The 20,228-nt window shown below is 47.4% G+C and overlaps 1 protein-coding gene across 2 annotated transcripts in view; it reads left to right on the top strand.

Moving 5' to 3' along the window:
• Positions 1-20,228, top strand: part of PHKA1 (phosphorylase kinase regulatory subunit alpha 1) — a 2,290,600-nt gene that overhangs the window by 1,942,538 nt on the left and 327,834 nt on the right. For both annotated transcript variants that reach the window (XM_069648650.1, XM_069648649.1), the window contains one exon: positions 7,914-7,964. In XM_069648650.1, the coding sequence (XP_069504751.1) occupies positions 7,914-7,964 (51 nt within the window). The remainder of the gene's footprint in view (positions 1-7,913; positions 7,965-20,228) is intronic.

Genomic DNA, 20,228 nt, shown 5'->3' with positions numbered 1-20,228 from the left:
TGCCTCCCCCACCACTCCTTTATCCATGGAAACCCAAAGTTTACTTTCGCTCCTCGACAACCAGAATTTCAGCACCCCCAGTTGGGCCACCCAATAACATTCTAAAATCGAGAGCTGCCATTCCTCACCTATTCCTCAGGCCGTTAAAGTTTGCTGGGCCACCCGCTACTTTTTATTACGCCAAATGAATGAGGATTATAGACGATTGAGTGACTTAAAAAAGTTCCCGGGGAGGGCCTGAAAATAGTACAAAAACGTCAAAGGATCACCATTTTGATCGAGGCCATATGCCCCATCCACAAGCTATGTAACGGATTCCATCGTCGCAAGTTGGTTTTGAGTGCGCTAAGTAACCAGGAATAATTCTCCTTATATAACGTAGCCATAGACTTCCTAATGTGAATCCCTAGATATTTGATTTCATCCACCGCCCATTGGAATTGAGTCCACCCCCCGTATCTCCCTTTCCATTTCCTGTTACAGGGAGAGATTTAATATCTCCGATTTGCATGTGTTCATTTTTAATCCTGAGACTTCCCCAAAGAGAGCCAGCTTTGAAGCTACCGCCTTTAAGCACTTCACTGGGTCCCCTAGTGCCAATAGTATGTAATCCGCAAATGCCGTCTGTGTCGAAAACCTATACTTGCCCACACAACTAAAGCTAAAGAATGTGTAGGGATGTCAGCAAGAAAGGAAATAGTGTTCCAAATAAAGTTATGTGCCTCTTCCAGCCCCTGGCTTACTTTTCAGCTACCCTTCCCCAAGTTCAAGACAGTTCCACAAAGTCTTGGGGTTCCCTTCCCCAAGTTCAAGACAATCAACTTATAATTATTCTCAATCGTTCAGTGTGCAACAAGACCAACTCCAGGTCAACTTTATACTCCTTCAGCAACCTTTTTGGCTTTCACAAATAGGGTTTCCACGGTCTAGGCGCAGTTGTCGGACCACACAGTCCACCAATCACAGGTCACGCAAGCAGGAACCCTAGGCTTTTTTAGCCCACACAGGTTCTTCTGTATCAGTACCTGTGTGATGGTTTGCGCTTGCTTGACATTTCCTTGCTAGCCTCTTAGCTTTGTCACACTGTGTGCTTTCCTTTGCCACTCTCTTGACGTTGCCACAATATGTTTTTGCATACAGTTCACTTGTTGGTGTTCTTGGTTCTTCACCACCTTGCTTTCATACGTTATCACAATGTTTTATACTTCCTTTCCAGTTTCATACTTGCTTTCCACTGGATGTCATACGGTTCGTGCTTTGCTTTCAATATGCGGTATATGTATTTCAAACAAACTAATCATCTGGTCATAGCAATGCCAAAAGCCTTCATTTAGTTCGGTATTCAAGAAATTTGGTCTTTTACAGTGTTCCTTGCAAATTATATTGTCCTTAATATTCCTCTTAACCCATTGCCTTGGGTTCATTTCATATTGTGCATACTTTTTCAATCATTCGGCGTCTAATTTGACTTCCCCACAGCCCCCAGGAGTGCTCTTCCCTTTTCACTCACCAGTCCCTGGCGTCTCCTCTGGGTGTCGGTTCTCTCAGCTTCTGCCCCACCGGCACACTTTCCTCCAACCGTTAGTCCCACTCGCACCTCACCTTCTGACCCTATGTTACCAGCAGCTCTGCTTTCTCCCCACAGATGCCGTCAGTGACTTTGTTTCATTTTTCTGTGTCCTCAGCTCCGGCTGCAGACCTCCGACCAATGAGGCTACCACTCCTGTGGCCTTATCGCGGCCCGCCCGGCCCTTGGCTCCACAGCTTCTTGGGGTTGTCTGGCGGCATCCTGTCTCTCCTGCAGGACCCACCTCGGCTGCCTCCAGGATTCTCTCTCCAGGCCCGGAACGATTGTCCTGGGCTCTCTCCTGCTGATCGCCCCTTCCCACTTGTCGGCTCCACCTTTTATACACCTGCAGCCACTTGACAGGTTGCAGGTGTGAGTCCATTATGTCAATTGCCTGGTCTTAATTAGTGGAGCAACCGGCACTAGCCTGACCTTTATTAGAGTCTGCAGACTTCTTCCTTGGTCCCAGTAGTATTGTGTTTTGAATGAGGGAAAATAAGCGGAGATGGTTTGCAACAGCCCATAAAGGTTGGGGGAGGATGAGGAGGATTCTCATTAGGGAAAGGGGAATACCCTTCTCGCCTGCAGACCTCCTCTTCTTCACCCTTCTTCTAGTGTTCCCATATTATGATATCTTCTAGTGTCTTTCTGGGCAGAGAGAAAAGGGAAGCAATAGCCCATAAATGCAGATGGGACTAAGGGTTCATGGTGTCCGGTTAAAGGTGAGAATACAAAAAGTTCGAATTCAATAGGGCCGAGTACATTTGCTCGAAAAAAAAAGGTTAGAATTTTTTCTTTTTTATTATATATATTTTTTGGGGTTTTCGTTTTGGTAAAAAAAAGTGGTTTTTACCACAAAAACAGGGGTTTTCTTCTCAATTCTCAAATGACAAATGTGTAAATGGAATACAAAAAGGAAAAATAGTGTCTTAAAAGAAATGTTAGAATTACTTGGGAAACAACTCCCTTACTCACTGTGAGAAACCTGAAGGTGTCTCCCTAACTAGTCCCCAGGGATCTGTCATACAGGTGGCCAGGACACGACCATCGCTATTGGATCCAGCCCCTGGGGGTTGACCATTGAGGGAGGATCACCTGGATGGGGGTTCCTCAGGGAGTGGAAGTGAGACACTGACGGATGAGACGCAGTATCCCACTTCTTCTAACACCTTTTCCCCATCCTGCCACGTAGGATACTCGACACTCTACCCCCACCCCCTTTTCTGACATGGACACTTTTGCACACCACAAAAGACAACAGACTAACGGACTAACACCAGACCTGTTACATAGCATGTTCCAACACAAGGGTCAGGCAAAGTCAGGCAATTGACCAGAAACACACACACCTGATGGCCGTTTCCCTTCCCCACAGGGATAAAAGGTGGAGCACGAGAGCACATGTAGAGCAAAGCAGACTGCACAATGAGACAGCTATCCCAGGGTGGCAGTTAAAGAGGAGGTGAAAGGTGGCGAGCATCAAAGGCATAACAAGGAGAGAAGCAACCTTGCCCTTTCCGACCCAGAACTGCGAAGCCTCAATGGAAGGAGTCATAAAACCGCAAACAATAGCCAACGTGTGTTGCAGATGTTGGTACTACCAATACCAGAAGGCTTTTGGAGAGCCGCAAGAAAGGAGGTCAAAGTGGTCATACTGGGGTCTAGCTAAATTCCCTGTACAGTTGAAAGTCTTTCACCAGCATGTAATTAGGAAGCTGAGTGAGATGAATCCTGCATAGTGAGAAAAGAAGAACTGGGTGGTTGCCAAGTGTGAACCCAACAGAGGGATATCCACAGTGAACTATTTAGAAAGACATTTAGACTTGTGAATGCCACAGGTGAAATTGATCTGATAAAAGCTGTAGTGAACCCGACTGAGGGAGGCAAACATTCGAGAAGGGTCCGAACCTGGAAGAGGGGGATCTCAGTCTTACAGGCATTAAGGCAGAGATCATTGGTGGCACACCATTCCTGAATTGCAGCCAGACAGTCTGGAAAGAGAGAAGGAGAAGAGGTGGCTGAGGGGAAACTGAGGGAGAGCTGGGTGTCATCTGCATAACACTGAAAGGAGTAGAATGTAGCGATGCAGTGGGAAAGAGGTGCAAGGTAGTGGTTGAAAAGCCAGTGATAGACGTTAGACCCCTGGGGAACACCACTAGTCGAAAGAGAAATAGAAGAGAGGAAAGACCCAAGTTGGACCTGGGAGGTTCGGTCAGTGAGAAAGCTGGTCAACCAGGCCAGGGCCTGAACAGAGATACCCAGGTTTTTGCAGATGCGATTGAGCAGGATGGCATGGTTGACTATGTCGAAAGCTGGGCATAGATCGAGGAGGAGGAGGAGGACAGAAGGAAGGTTAGAGTCAAGATTGGAGAGCAGGTCTTCACGGATGTTCAGGAGAGCAGTTTCTATGCTTCTGGCCTCTCTGAAGCCAGACTGGTGGTCATGGAGACAGCCAACAGATTCAGTATGCATATTAAGCTGGGAGATGGCCAGCTTTCCAGTAATTTGCCAAAGAAAGGAGTGATGGAAATCGGGCAATAGTTTTCCGGAGAGGAAGGATCGGCAGAGGGCTTCTTTAGAAGAGAGTGCTTAAGGGGGAATGGAAGGTTCCAGTGGCAAAAGAGTGATTACAGAAATCGACTAAGGCTGGAGTATTGGTGTTGATATGGTCCTTGATGGTTCTGGATGAACAGGGGAGAACCTGCTTTGATGAAATGTTCATAGATAGGACTTGTCTAGAAACATCGTCTGGGGTGAACAGGGGAAAGGAGGAGAAAGGAGGAGGAGAAATGGCTGAAGAGGGGACAGGGGAAGAGAGAGTGGACAGGATGTCTTGAGTTTTAGTGGTGAAATGAGCCGCCAGAGCCATGCAGAGGGCCTGTGAGGGAACAGGAGAGGTAGAGACTGCAACATGGTTGGCCAGCACTTGCAGATTTTGAAAGGTGTCGGCTAAGTTGTTAAAGGCTGCAGAGGCGCAGGCTTGGATGTAGGCTCTCTTTGTAGAGAGGACAGAGAGTCTGTACTGTCTTTGGAGCAGGCAGTAGGCTAGTTTGCGGAGGAAGGAGATGACAGAGGAGCCAAAGATGGGTAAATTGGGATAGCAGGAGAAGAAAGGAAGTTGATAAGGCGCAGGAAGTGTCTATCAAAAAGGAGGAGATTGCCCTGGACCAAGATGGTGCCATTCAGGTAAACATTAATGATGGTCTTCGAGGAGTGGAAGGGGGCCTGGAGGGCCTCCCACCGGGTGCCACCATTAATGGGAGATGAGGAAACGGAGAGAGAACAGAGACCATATGGGGGGGTCCATAGGCCGAGAGAGAGACCAACAAAGATGATGTTGGTAAGGGTCTGTCTAGAGGAAGCACTGGTGTAGGTATCAGCGATAGGGTGGCTTGGGTTGGAGACCAGGAGGTCCCTTTTGAGCTTCTTCCTGCCAGACCTAGTGAGAGGGATAGGATAGTGGATAGACTAGCAGTTAGAGAAGATAGGGGAGACAGAGAGCACCATAGAGGGTGCCGGGCGGAAAGAGGGGGCCATTGTGAAGGGGTGTCCAGGCAGGAGGGTGGGCGTAATACAGGGGGCAGATAGGAGGGAGACACAAGCGGGGACACAATAGAGAGGGGAGCACAACACAGAACAAGAACACCAGGAACTACAACATCAAGGTGCAATACAGAACCTACAGCAAAGCACAATGCACAATCAAGGAAACCTAGAGGTAATAAATACAGAAACCAACAACAGAGCACAATGCACAACCATGGAACATAGAGGTAAAGAATGCAGCAAGGCAATGGAATGCCACTAAAGTAGAGGACTACACAATGCAATACAGTAGAAAAAACAGCAGTGTCAAAGTGCAGTGCAGAAACCCAATCCAACAAGGCACAATGCACAACCAAGAAACCTAGAAGTAGAGGAATGCAGGCAATACACTGGTACAGTAGTGAAAACAAAACAACGGAATGACCGAGGAAACACCGCACAGGGGATGACAAAACAATAGGTCAGAGAACGAAGGGGCAAAGATGCGAGAGGAAGGTAGGGAACGTGCTGTGAGGGGAAGCATAGGCAGGAAGCGGGGGGGCCTAGCATGCAAATGAGCGCACGCGACCTAGGGTGCAAGGGAGAGCATGTGGCCTAAGTTGCAAGGGAGCGCACGCGGCCCAAGTAGTAGCGCGGCCAGATGCGAGGGATCACACGCGGCCTAGGATGCAAGGGAGTGCACGCCGCTTACGTTGGGTGGTAGGCCACACGGCCCAAGTAGTAGCGCGGCCTGATGCACGGGAGCTCACGCAGCATACGTTGCAAGGGAGCGCAGGCAACCTAAGTAGTGGCGCGGTCTGAGGCGCGGGCGCGCAATCGGCCTAAGTAATGGCGAGGCCTGATGCGAGGGGGCGCACGTAGGACAGGGTAAAAGGCGAGCGTGGGGGGGGTGTGGACCGGTAGCAGGGGGAACAAGGTGTGGGAAAGGGAGAAGGGGCACAAAGTCAAGGGGGGTGCGTGGAATGTAGCGGTCCTAACTCTTCCCGCACCTTCTTACCTTGCGGCTGCAGAAAGGAGGGGGGAAGTTGTCCACGCTGCTACCCCATCGCCACCAAACATCTGCTTCGCTCAACACCGCTGCCATGTCCTGTGAGGGCTTTGCTGCAACAGGTCTGAACCTCGCCTCTTAAAGGTTCGGAAGCGTGGACATAGCGTTTCATGCTAGGTGTAATCAGGCAGCGTCCTGCGCACCTCTGTCGCTCAACACTGCAGCCTTATCCTGCGAGGGCTTTGCCGCAGAGGGTCTGAACCTCTGTTCTTAATGGCTCGGAAGCGTGGACGTGGCGTTGGGTGCTATGTGTAATCGGGCAGCCTCTCCTGCATTTCTCAACACCGCAACCTTGTCTTGCCAGGGCTTTGCCACAGTGGGTCTCAACCTCGGTTCTTAAAGGCTCGCAAGTGCGTGCTACGTGTAATCATACAGCATCTCCTGCGCACCTGCGTCGCTCAACACTGCGGCCTTGTCCTGCGAGGGCTTTTCAGAAATGTTCTTCTGAGGAATAGGAGAGGCTCCATAGATCAGACTTGAAACAGGCCTTGAGTTTCTATTTAGCCAGGACGGTGCCTTTTCACAGGGATGACGAGCTATTTGTGACATTTTTGCACTCAAGACTGGGTCACATGATGACCAAGCAAACAATATCACGATTGTTCTGCATATAGTAAAATGCTACGAGATGGTAGGTAAGGGGGAGCCTGTTGGGACTCGGAGCCATTCTACAAGGAAGTTGCCTGGCTCTTGTGCCGTCTCAAAACATTGTAGTCTGGATCAGGATAAGGGGAGGGATGCAGACTTCAGCAGAGCAGTATTACAGAGCTTCTTGCTCTTTGGAAGAATGCAATAAATTGAAGGAAAATGACATACCGTAATGTTCTTTCTAGGGATTCCTCAACACGCTGACTTCCTTCCCTCCTCCTGAAAGCTTCTGTAGGCTTTTTGTGGGTGAGTGAAAAAAGAGGGATGTGCGTTCAGTTTCTGCTAATTGGGCAATGTGTTTCCTCTGCCTCTTTGTGGTGCCATTGTTTTTTGTTTTTTTTAAAGAGAAACTTAATGAGAAGGAACAAGTTTGGTTGGTTCCTCCCCAAAAAAAAGTTTTCTTCTATTTTTGGGTGTTTTTTTGTGACATGGGAACCGATTCTCTGAGCTGCTGATCATGGGGTGGTAAAGGTGGGGAACTGAGGCAAGGGGGCATAGTGAATGCTATAGGTAGGACTGCTGACGTCCTGTCCGGAGTCGAGGAGAACTGGAAATAAGGCATGCGAGAGGCAGAGGGTTAGTGTCTAGCAGCACTAAGCCTCCTGTCGAGATTTTCCAAGAGCAGTGAGAGCAGCTGACACTGGAAGATATCTATTAAGATGAGGAACTTGTGGGAGAAGAATCTATATCGGTAAGTAATGTATCTAATATTTGCTCTTTTAATGCTGCCAGTTGTCTTTTTGTCTATCTCCCTTTCTCCAAACCTCTGCATAGCATGCTATATAAATATGATGCAATATATAGGCAAAAGAGGTCTGATCGAATCTTTGCCCAAAAGCATCTCTCTTGCAACTTTGATTTAACGTTTTTACTCGTTGAACAAGGCATCTTCAATTGTGGTGACTGCTGATTTTTTTTTTTTATTCATGGCGAACGGATGTGAATAGTTGGGCTTGAATATAAACTGGCTTTTGATCAACAGCTTTTTAATCATAACCTACTTGGCTAAAGCCTGTCAATAATTGATGCACACTAATGCTGCTGTCATTGCCATTATCCACATTTTGATGTAGCCACTCTCTAAAATTGTGTTGTTTCTTCTAGTCCTACAACTTTCAGTCGCTGGATGCTGACTCCATGTCACTGCCTTCCTTGGTAAATACTTCTTCATGATTCTAATTTATTTATAGCAAATTTAAGAGTGTGTGGTTTGTTTTGAAGACAAACTGAACTGTTTGAATATGTTTGTTAGTAGCAACCATTTACAATGAGTTCTAAAATATTGTTGTACATGTCTCTTTTAAACTTTTCTGTTTTATAGCCTAATATGTTCCCCGATTTTCGTCACTTGTGCACAAAGAGAAAAGCACATTGTGGCAAGCCAGAAGGACTTGGACCAGAGGAAATGTTTGACTGTAGTTTTATTTAAATGAAAAGAAAAAACATCACACACCCTCCTACTAAAAGGGAGTTCCTTTCCTAACCAAACTAAACTAAGGGGCTCATCTAAAGTCCCTAAAAATAAAAATAGTCCTAGGCCCACACCTAAACTGGCCCTACCACTTAGCAAAAAATGTAAAAGAAATTGCTTGAGTGCCTTTTCTTCACAAAGGTATCTACGGCTGTCTCAGGAGTCCCTCCTGGTTTTGGATCCAATGGTTAGAAGTAAACAAAAGTTAAACTCCAAGGAAACAGTTCTTGTCAGTCTTTCAAACATTCCTCAGAATTCCCCAAAGTTTGAAGTTCTTGGAGAATTCTTTTTCAAAACTTCTTTAGGTGGAGGGATATTTTCCTGATTCCCTTTCCACCAACTTGGTCGATTTCTCCACACTCTGATCAACATCCGGGCGTCTCTGTGCTCCTGTGATATATGCTTTTCTCTCTGCTTTTTGTGGCCCTGTAGCTCCTTTGCGGTTCCCTGACCCAATATCTCACTTAGTTCTTTAGGGATCCTATGACCCCTCTCAGCTTCTGGGTCTCTTAGTTTTCTTGGGTCCCTGTGACCCTTCTCGAGGTGTATTTTGCTTGGGTTTCTTGAGCTCCTGTAACACTTTTCCTTTTCTCATTCTCTCTCTTCGAATGGATTGTGCCCTCCCACATATTCCTCATCTTTGATATTCAATATCCAGCTACAACTGCTTTGGAAAAAACCTTTGGCAGAGGGCGCTGTGGGTAGATGCAGTCGACCCGAAGTCCCTTGAGGGCATCCGTTTCGAGGATGTTGTCATCGAAGGCTTGTATAGCACGTGCAGTGCCCGTCGGCTTCCGTTCTGTTTTTCTGCGAATGCTATCGCTTTGAAAAATACGACGCGCTTCATTACTTCATATGCGAGTATGTCTTCTTCATCGACACCGACTACCCCAAAGACCGGGTTCAAGAAGTGTCGAGATTCCGAGTCGAAAATGTCATTGAACGATCCACACCGTATATATGTCTATGGTGTCTCTGGGTGGAGCAGAAGACCTCAGCCTGCTCCAAGTGCCAGTCGATGACAGGAATATCGCTGAAGTAGCATAGGGGAAATTAGCGCTATGTTGAAACCCCAAATTTACCCTAACCAAAAAACCTTGGACTGACAAGTCGAGAGGCGACTCTCCGCGGAGGAAGAAAGTTAAAAGATTGAGATCAAGGAGTGGCTCCCACTGCTCCTCATCGTCATCGAGGAAGTCCCAGATGGGGCACCATAGGTTGCCTTCATCGACTTCATCATCGAACACCTCCCCTGAGAGGGTATCTGGCCCCACAAAAAAATCCACTCCTGCTGAATGGGAAGCTTTTAGAGCAAAAATGCTGAAAATATTTGAAAAGCAGAAACCCACGGCAAGCCATGCTCCTACTGCGCCTACCAAAGAAGCCAATAAGGAAACGGCTCGACCTAAATCCTGTGTGCCCTCGAGCCCGGGACGTAGGTCTGATCGTCATCTGGAGCCGTGGAGGTCTCGATGCGATGACGACTCATCAAAGGTTCCATCGAGCAGTAAGCCTAGGCACAGGTCGAGGTTGTCAACAAACAATATCGTCATTGATCCCGGCTGCGCCTTCGACGCCAGCCAAGCCCTTGACATCGGTGTCACCTTCGACGTCAGCGGCATCATCAAAGCCAGCTGCGCCGTCGACGTCGAGTGTCGAATCTAAATCTATGGCGCCATTGAAAATATTTCGACGACTCCTCGAGCGTCGAATCCATTCTTTAGCAAACCCCTGATTCCTGAGAAAACTTATGTGCCTTTACCTACAAAAGACTATTTTTAAGTCCCTTACCTCAATATATGAGGAAAATTAACCCTCAGACAACGATGCACCAAAATGTACCTGAAAGTTTCATTTCTGAGGAGTCAAGGTTGAAAGATCGTTAGGATAATCTACAGATGGCCAATGGGATGGTCACCTCACCTGAGCTAGATTTTGAGCAGCCGGATGCGTCCTACAGACAGCTAATGTCAAGGTGGTGGAATATATGGGGTGGAGTAGGCCGCTGTTAACATTTGAGCAGGATGATCTGATGGGCATCCTGGATAAGGGTCCACAGACAGATCCTATGTTACATGTTCATATTGCTCTTCAAAAAATGGTGGCAGCGAATTGGGAGATGTCAGAAACCAATCCGGCTGTGGATAAAAATCTGACCAAGAAATACCACCCTTCCAGTAGTGACCCAGACTATCTGTATAAACATCCCACTCCAGAGAGTCTGGTGGTACAGGCAGCTATTGCAACTTGTAAGCAAGCGGCTTACCCTACCATCCCTCCAGATAGGGACGACAAAAGAGTAGATGGATGGGAAAGGAAGGTATTTTCTGCACCTCAAATCCGCCAACTCCACATGTGCCCTTGCAAAATTTACATTCACTCTATGGGGACTGCATTTCCATGGCGGCAGAGCACATTCCTGAGGGGGATGAAAGAGACGGGTTCTTGGCCATAATTAGAGACGGCAAAGAAGCCATGTGTGATTCCCTTCAGTCGGGTCTGGATTCTGCAGACCGCATCGGCAGAGCCATGGCTACTAGCACCGTCATACGCAGATTTGCATGGTTGAGGAAGTCTGGTTTTGTACTGGATGTGCAATCCAGACTCCTCAACATGCCCTTTGACTGGTCTCACCTTTTTGGCAACAAGGCCGACGAAAGCCTTGAGAGGTTGCAGACGTAAGGCAGCAGACAAATATTTAGGTGCCACTATTAGGCAGCCTCAACCTTTTTGTCCTGGTGGACAGACTTGAAGGGGCAGATCTTTATGCTACTACTCCTCAGTGGGAAGAGCGAGAGGAATGGCTGGTCAAAGAGGCCAAAGAAAGTTCCCGTGTGGTGGACGAGGGAGAGGTGCGAAGCCAGCTCAAGCAGGGGCATCTTTACCATCTGCCACTGCATCAGCTGCTTCAAAACCTCTCTGAGGTCTTGAGTCTCAGTTCACCAGTGGGGGGCAGACTGACTCAGCATCTAGAAGAATGGCGAGACATTACTTTGGATGTTTTGGCATTGGAAACCATAGCCCACGGGTACTGCCTTCCTTTCATACAGAGACCTCGGAGCAATCCACTGGGGAGCGACACTTTGAGGATTCCAGATCCACTCCTTGTGCAGGAAATTTTAACCCTGCTAGAGAAAGGCGCCATAGAGCTGGTGCCAGTAGCAGAGAGGAGCAAGGGATGGTATTCTCCACATTTCCTAATACCCAAAAAGAACAGAGGACTGAGACCCATCTTGGACTTGAGATACTTGAACAAGTTCCTCAGAAAGGACAAGTTCGAGATGGTCACACTTTCTCAGATCCTTCAGGCCCTAGCAACTTCAGGATTGGATGGTGTCATTGCACCTTCAGGATGCTTATTTTCATGTGCCAATCCATATCGAGCACAGAAAATACTTGGGGTTCGCAGTTGGCGGTTCTCATTGTCAATTTCTAATTCTGCCATTCGGGCTAACCTCTGCCCCAAGGGTCTTCACCAAGCTGATGGCGGTGGTGGCTGCGAGTCTCAGGAGAATGGGGATTCACATCTACCCCTACCTGGACGATTGGCTGATCAGGTCGCGTTCTCTCGAACAGGTCCGGAATCATCTAAACGTCACCTTCCACTCTCTTCACAGACTGGGCTTCTCCCTCAATTACAAGCAATCCCATATGACACCTTCTCAAAAGCTCCAGTTAATCAGAGCTGTACTGGATACATCCTTGGGAAAGGGCATGCCACCCGAGGTGAGGGCTCAAGACATTCTACAGATGGTCTCCAAATTTCAAAGTGCCCAGCATCTCTAGGCCTTCGATTTATTGAGGTTGCTCGGCCTCATGGCAGCCTGCATTTTTCTGGTGCCAGAGGCCCGCCTGAGAACTCGGTGGTCCCAGTTCTCAGGAAAGATGTCTGACCTACTTCAGGTTTCAAGCAGGGTCACACAGGATCTTCTATGGTGGGCCTGCGAGGACAACATTCTGAAGGGAGAACCTTTTAGGCACCCATGGCCAGAGATAACAGTAGTGACGGATGCCTCACTCACGGGGTGGGGAGCCCACACCAACGACCTGACAGTCAGCAGTCATTGGTCTCCATCGGAGTCCAAACTACATATCAATCTTTTGGAGCTGAGGGCAATCAGACTAGCACTGAAGGCCTTCCTGCCCTCTGTGCGGGGGAAGAATGTCCTGATAATGATAGACAACACAGTGGCCATGTACTACCTCAACAAAAGAGGAGATCTAGGGTCACTACCACTGTGCAGAGAGGCAATGCAGCTCTGGTACTGGGCAATTCAAGAAGGAATCTCACTATTGGCAGCTCACGTAGCCGGAGAAGAGAACACAGCGGCAGAAGCTCTGAGCAGGCACAACATGAGTGGGAACTAGCTTTGGGGAACCCCTCAAGTGGCTCTGTACGCGACCGGAAGTGTGACCTGTATTGCTCCAGGGAATTTCCCCCAAGAGGAGCTCTAGGAGACATATTCGTAGTGGACTGGGAGTTTCCACTCCTGTACGCGTTTCCTCCAGTCCCTGGCATTCCTCACGTGATCAGGAGGTTGAGAAAGTTTGGGAAACGCATGATCCTAGTTTTCCCTTACCAGGAGGACTGGTACCCAGAACTTCTGGACATGTCCATCTGTTCTCCAATACGTCTTCCACTAAGAGAGGACCTTCTCTCGCGAGAGGAGGGTTGGGTTCTCCATCCAGAGGTCAAAACACTCGCCCTTTATGCATGGTTTCTGAGAGGCTGAGATACAAGGATTGGGACCTCCTGGATGATGTAATGGAGACTTTTGCTTTCGGCCAGGAGGCCAGCAATAAAGTCTTTGTACCGTTGCCTTTGAAACAAATTCTGCAGCTGGTGCAGAGAGAAGAATGTAGTCCATTTTCTGTGTAAAACACCTGAAGTCTTATCCTTTCTACTATCCTTAGCCAATCTGGGGCTCCAGTTTGTAACTATTAAGGGCTATTTGGCAGCGTTATCCATCTTTAAGCGTTCGTCTGAAGAATGTTCATATTTCAAGATTCCACTGGTGACCCAATTTCTAAAGGAGCTCACCAATGTGTTCCAACCCCCCCCTTCCCCCATCTCCTTTCCAGGTTCCAATTTGGGACCTTACTCTGGTACTAACATTTCTAATGTGGGCACCCTTTCAACCTTTACTTATGTCCATTATGGTTGTTAACTTTTAAAACCATTCTCTTGGTAGCTCTAACTGCAGCCCATAGAGTGAGTGAATTACAGGCACTTTCATCCAAGCCACCCTTAACTATCTTTCATAAGGATAGGGTTGTTTCGAGGGTCAAGCCTTCATTCTTACCTAGAATCCTTTCTGATTTTCACATAGGGCAGAAAATTGTTTTACCTTATTTCTATCCCCCACCTCATCTTGGTAAGGAAGAGAAGAGAATACACAGTTTGGACCCTGGTAGAACTCTTAGCTTTTATATATCTAGAATGTCAAAACTTTGCATGGATGATCAGCTTTTAATTGGCTGCACAGGCCACAAACAGGGTCAGGCTGTTAAGAAAAAGACTTTGTCCAGGTGGATCATTCTAGCAATTTCAGAATGTTACAGACTGGCAGGCAAGGATTCCCCTGGAGGATTAAGGGCTCGTTCCACCACGGGCATGGCTACCTCTACAGCCCTACAAAGGGGTGTACCGATAAAAAGTATTTGTGAGGAAGCAATCCGGTCTACTATTCACATGTTCACAAAACAACATTACAGCCTAGAATCTTCCCTCGGTCAGGATGGGAGCTTTGGAAAAGCAGTGCTGCACTCGGTTCATGAAAAACTGTGAAAAACTAAAATGCTTACTCCCTCCACCAAATCTAATACTGCTCTGGGAGCCTATCAAAGAGGAGGAAAACGTGGGAGGACACAATCCATTCCAAGAACAAGTTACTTACCCCTGATACTGTTCTTTCAATTGGATGTTTCTCCCATGTCTTCCTCATCGCACTCCCAGCCTACCCCACAGTAGAATTTCCCATGCTATTACAGCTTTCCCTCCTTCATAGTGGAGTATGGTCATTCCGATGGTGATGCAGGTATTTCTACTGTAAGAAAATAAAACAGAACTGAAGCCAACTGGCGCTGCGCGTGCTTATAGGCCTTCGAGGACATCATCCTCGATATGGAGGCCCTCGAAGGACATCGGGTGGACTGCATCGACGCACAGCACCCTCTGCCGACATTTTTTACCGAAGCAGCTAAAGCTGGATATCGAATATCAAAGATGAGTAATACGTGGGAGGAACATCCAGTCGAAAGAAAGTTACCAGGGGTAAGTAACTTGTTCTTCTCTCAGGTCCCTGTGACTCTTGGATGGGGTAAGGGAAGTCCTTCCCAGTTTCTTCTCACTTCTCCTCCCTATGACCTGGGCAATCTGTGTGCCTGCTGTGTTGCGGTGCTTGCTCCAGTGAGGGTCTGTCTCATAAGCGACAGCATCGCTCTTCACGGCTTGCCGCTCTTTGCTTCTGGATGCTGGCGGTCTTTGTGTTCTGTTCATCTCGGCTCTTTCTCATTGGTTCTCTGTCTGGTTGCGTCACCTCTGACCCGTCTGCGCTCCACTCTGGTACTAGACAGGGCTGCCCACTCCCCCCAGCCCCCTTCTGTAGGCTCTCTGTAAGGAAGCCATGGTATCAAACAGTAAGATCGACACAAGTGATCACAGTTGGAGGGTGTTTATTGAACTTCAATTGACTTGGATCTAAGTCTAAATATGGGAGCAAGCTACGACCATCAAATAATAATAAAGCAGTCCTAGTGGAGTCTTTTCAAAATAAAATGAACTATACTAATAAACCTATTGCCAATCCTTACTTCTAAATATAAAATTGTGTGCAAAATAAAAAGTGTTCAAGAAATGATATGCCAGGATATTCGAGCCATTGGCTTCCTTTCCCCACGTTTTCAGCACGGGACAAGGCGGCACACTCGAGCTTAGCGCACTCTCTGGCTTCTCTAGCACGAGAATGGAGTTCAAAACCTCAACATCAGGGCCTTCTGTGCCAAAGTCTTTTTGCCATTCAAAGTCTCTTATTTCAGAGGGCCTAATGCGACACAACAAACATTAAAGTTCCTTTCTTCTCAGGATTTCACATGTACAACTTCTCAGTGATTTACTGTTCACCCCGGGTCCCCATATGCCGGGCTCAGACCTGCTTTAACCTAAAACCTTAAATTGGTCTCCCTCCGCTGGGCTCAGACCACATTTTTTTACTTTTTCCAAACTTTACCTCATCAAAATTGAAGACTTTAGACTGAGCAGAATTTAGCTCGACCCATCGCAAGACCATTTCGATTCACAATTCTTTGTTCTCTTCTTAATCAAAAACCCTTTTAACTTTCACTTCTGCCACTTCTCAGCTGGATACCTTACAGAGACCTTCGATTGAGCACCCACGCGGTGACAGAGCCCACTGTCAAAGATATTGTATCTTGCTTTTAAACTTCAATAACTCATCAGCAGTTCAACTTTACTTGCGTCTTTTATCACACGCATTTTAACAATGTTTGTTCCAGCACTTGCCATACAATGTTTCCGCTTGCAACCTTGGCTTCAACACAGACACGTTTTGTATCGGTCTCCCCAACTCACTTGCTGTGTTGATTTCACTGACGCTGCTTTGTTCTTGGCACCAAGGACAGTACCACAGCGGCTGCTGCTTCTCCCCATCTTGATTGTTGACGCGGGAGAGCCCCGGGTATCTCTGACACACAGTGTGGGATTCTTCAGCCTGCTTTCCTGGTTTTACGATTTCTAATTTTGAGAGCTCTTGAAAGTAACGGTTCCTTGTCGGAAAGGGCAAGGGAATTTCCCTGCTTGCGATCTCCTTCTGTTTTGCCGTCTTTCTTCGCTCGTTCAGCTGGCATCTTGAAACTGCTGTTTCCTTGTGTGCTTTGTCTCGCGCAGAGGGTGCTCTTGTGCGCCTCCTTTTATCCATGTAGGGTAGCTTAATGGAAGTCAGGTTTGTGAATGATGGTCAGTAATTGCCTGACCTCGCCTGACCATTGTATTGGGACACGCCAGATATACTGCTTGGGTGTCAGTCTGTTTTCTCCCATAGCGGGCTGTCCGTGTTTAAGTTTTTGTGTTGTAAAGAGGGGGGTGGTAGAGTTCCTAAGTAACCTACCTGGTAGCTTTTACAGGGAAGAGGATACCATGTCTCACCATCCAGTGTCCCACTCCCACTCCCCGAAGACCCCTCACCCAGGTGATCCTTTTGCAATGGTCCATCCCCAGGAACTGGATCAAAAAGTAATGGCTTTGTCCTGGCCACCTGGATGACAGATCCCCAGGGACTAGTGGGTGGGATACCTTGTGGTTTCTCACAACTCTATATCGAGCTGTTAGCGGAAAATCTCTGCACTGATCATGAGTGATTGGGCATGATGCGGGAGGGGGGGGGACACCGGGTATCACTATATGCAGATGACCCTATGGTCTATGTCACTAGGTACAAGACTTCATACCTACATTTACAACAGCTACTCTGCGAATTCGGCCCCATGACAGGATATAAGGTCAACTGGTCGAAGTCAGAGATTCTCCCGCTCAGAACCGACATCCGATGGGACCTGGGTGAAGTCACCCCCTTCCATCTCCAAGTGCACTTTATCAAGGGAGCTGATCGATCCCCTGGTCCTCCAGTGGATTAAATCTGATATGGCCAAATGGAATGCTCTGCCACTGTCCCTCAGAGGCTGGGTAAACGCTTCAAAATGAATTCCCTACCGAAGTTGACCTACCTGGCACTGATGTTGCCTTGTACTCCAACACGACAGATCTACAAAGACCTAGACACCCATCTTACTAAATTAATCTGGAGGGGCAAGAAGGCCACCAAAGACGATGGCGGATTAGCTGTGCCGGCATGTCAGACCTAGTACCTATCCACTCAGATATGTTGGGCCAAATGTATCCTATATATCAAACAGTGGCTCAATACGATGGATACCTCGAGCTGGAAGACTATGGAGCTATCCCTGATGGCGCCATACTCTCCATCTAACGCCCTGGCCATCTTGCCGAATAAACTACCCAGTGCAATCAAGACGCAACCCGTACTAGGCCCAACTCTAGCTCAGTGGCACAAAATGAGGGCGCTTCTAAGCTCTGACGTACAGGCTTCACTGGCCTGGATTAGCATACGCGCACTCCTAACAATCGGCCTAGATCATAAAGTACATACCAACCAAGTAATTGGCCTATACGATGGAGTGTCCCCCATTGGCTTCCAAGAAGCCAGGCGGGTGCTTCAGCTACAAGAGATAAACTGGCTCCGTTACCGTACATTGCTAGAGGTGATGCACTCGAGCACGACTGAACGAATGCTCAGGCCAGTCTGACGACAGCCGAACTGGAGCTGGAATAGAATGTGTCTACTTTCCTATGGTTCCATACGTTTTATACTATTTGCACTCCCAACAATGTCAAGCATAACCGAATGCTTGCGTTGCAATGGTTTAGCGACCTGGAAATCTTGCTAGACCTAGTGGGCATATACAACGTTTTTGATACCATACCTGCAATATCACACAACATCCGCAACAGAGAGAATCCATTCAAGATGGTTCAAAGACTGTACTACATGCCGACCAAACTATTTAGATTGGGCCTCATGGAGACACCTACATGTTGGTGGCACAGCGGCAGGCTGTGTACATTAGGACACTTTCTCTGGACTTGTCCGCAGATCAGGGTATACCGGGCAATGGTTTGCAGGCACAAAACCCACGCTCATGGCATCACTATGGGGCTAGCCCCAAGCCCAATGTTTTTTCGCATCAATTGTGAAGACTGGCATACTGACCCTATGGCTAGGAAACCTGTACACGTATTGCTCTTCTCTGCCCACATACTTTTGATCCTCCACTGGAAGGCACATACCACACGCACTAAACAGGTCTGGTTGGAGCTTTTGACTTGGATATGCTCATAAGAACGCTCTGTTCTCAAATGTCGGACCAACCCTGGGCAGGCTGACCGCTTCGGGGAATTAGCAGATGTCTACATATGATAAATGGGTCTCGAGGTGTACAGACTCATAGTTCTGGGTCTGCAGACATGATAGCCAGGGGTGGGTAAAGGGAGTGGGGCGTGGCTCTATTTCATCTAGCGAGCTGGGTCTAGCGGGGGTGCCTCTAGGCCATTGCCACGCCACCACAACTAATGGGTTTGATGATTGACTAATATGATGACCCCAAGAAAGGAGCAGATGGGCTGATGATCATTGAGGGTGCTGCACTCTGGTCCCTTTGTTGTTTTGGTGATGGTTCCAACTGGATTAGGATCTCCCCCCTCTACACTGATCAGAGAGACCTTTACAACCTGGCCTGCACGGACTAATGCCTTTTGCTCTGTCTTCGTTGTTGTGCTGCCTATTAACATACATATGCAGGGTGGGGGTTTTCTGTTTGGGACGTGAGCGGGGGTAGGCGGGAGGGCGACATGACATCAAACAATACTGCTGTGTGTGCCCTAAGGCCGATTGGGCTGGATATTCATGTCATGTTGTTTGCTACATGGTTTGGAAACTTTCAATAAAAATTTATTTTTTTTAAACTAGAGAAAGAATTGAGCTTTTGAAAATCAATGCAGAATCTCCACCTCCCATTGTGTTTCGCACCAAAACTATGGGGAGGACCGCAGACTCTGAGGGTTCAATTATGTTGGCTTTAAGCATGGCTGAAAGCTCTTCCTCAACGATCTTTCTCTGGGCCTCAGGAATCATTGCGTGTTTTCAATGTACATTCAGGATTGGATGCTGACAAACAACGCTATGACACTGATCATTAACATTCTTTCAATTGTCTTTCAAAATGATGTCATTGTGAACACTAAGGATGTGTGGTTCAGTTTTAATACTGGTCTGTCACAGCCGACATGTGTTTCGACCTTTGGTAGTCCTCAAGGCTGTTCCATACATGTTACAAAAGAAAATTATATATTACAGAAAAGACAATTGAAAGACAATTAATGATCAATGTCATAGCGCTGTTTGTCAGCATCCAATCGTGAATGTTCTTTTAAATCCCGGAAGGGTGAGGGGTGCCTCCCAATGCTGATACTGCTGCAGATGATACTTTTATAAATTAGGAGAATTAGCGCATCCTTGCATGGTTACACCCCAACGCTAACAAAAATGTACAGTTTGTCCCGTGGAGTACAGATAAAATGGAATATAAACATCTCATGCCCTACTGGCTTCTTCTGAGAATACTTCCAGAAATGGTTTCTAAAGATCATGGAGGTCTTCCTGTTGAGGAGTAGTCAGATTTTTAGGGATTAACTGAACCTCTCATTCTTGTTGGGTCAAGAGAGTGGCCATGGTTACTGTAGTTTTCTATAAGAGGTTGATTTTCCATTCTTTTAAGAGATGAATATGTACATTTGAGTTTTCTGACGTCGGTCTGGCAGAGGCACTGCATAGTTTAGGGGCCTTTTCTTTCTATGATGCTATAATACCCATAGCATTTTGAGACCATTTTATTTTTAGAGGTGGGTAATAAGACAAAAACAGAGTCTCCTGTGAAAATGCACTGGGCTACATATCATGTAGAGCTTTTTGGTGTTATCGTGATCTATTTAGAGGATGTTTCACAATTTCTCTGACTCAACCATATGGGTCTTAAGTGTCTGGTTTGTCTGGGAGATGAGTAATGTATCCCTTTCCCTTTCTTCCCAAGTTTCATTGAGCATGTCTGTCATGAGTGACCGTGTTTGGAAACTGTGGAGCCGGTGGAAGAGCCACCATTAGTCATCCCACCACGCTTCTGCAAGCGCGGTCTATTCTTTTGGATCCCTTTCCTTTATCTTCCTTCTGGCCCTGCCCCCCTATGCATTGCAACTTTAGTCCCCTTTGCATTATACACTGCCTATCGCTCGCTTAGTAGTCTTCGCTTGTTTCTGCTACTTTTTCCCGTGGGTCCTTCCCATTCCGTTTCTTCTGCCT

Source organism: Ambystoma mexicanum, chromosome 2q (genome assembly GCF_040938575.1).
Source record: "Ambystoma mexicanum isolate Mex_15411 chromosome 2q, UKY_AmexF1_1, whole genome shotgun sequence".
Taxonomy (NCBI): domain Eukaryota; kingdom Metazoa; phylum Chordata; class Amphibia; order Caudata; family Ambystomatidae; genus Ambystoma; species Ambystoma mexicanum.
The sequence above is the reverse complement of the archived record's forward strand: the minus strand, read 5'-3'. Positions and strand labels throughout refer to the sequence as shown.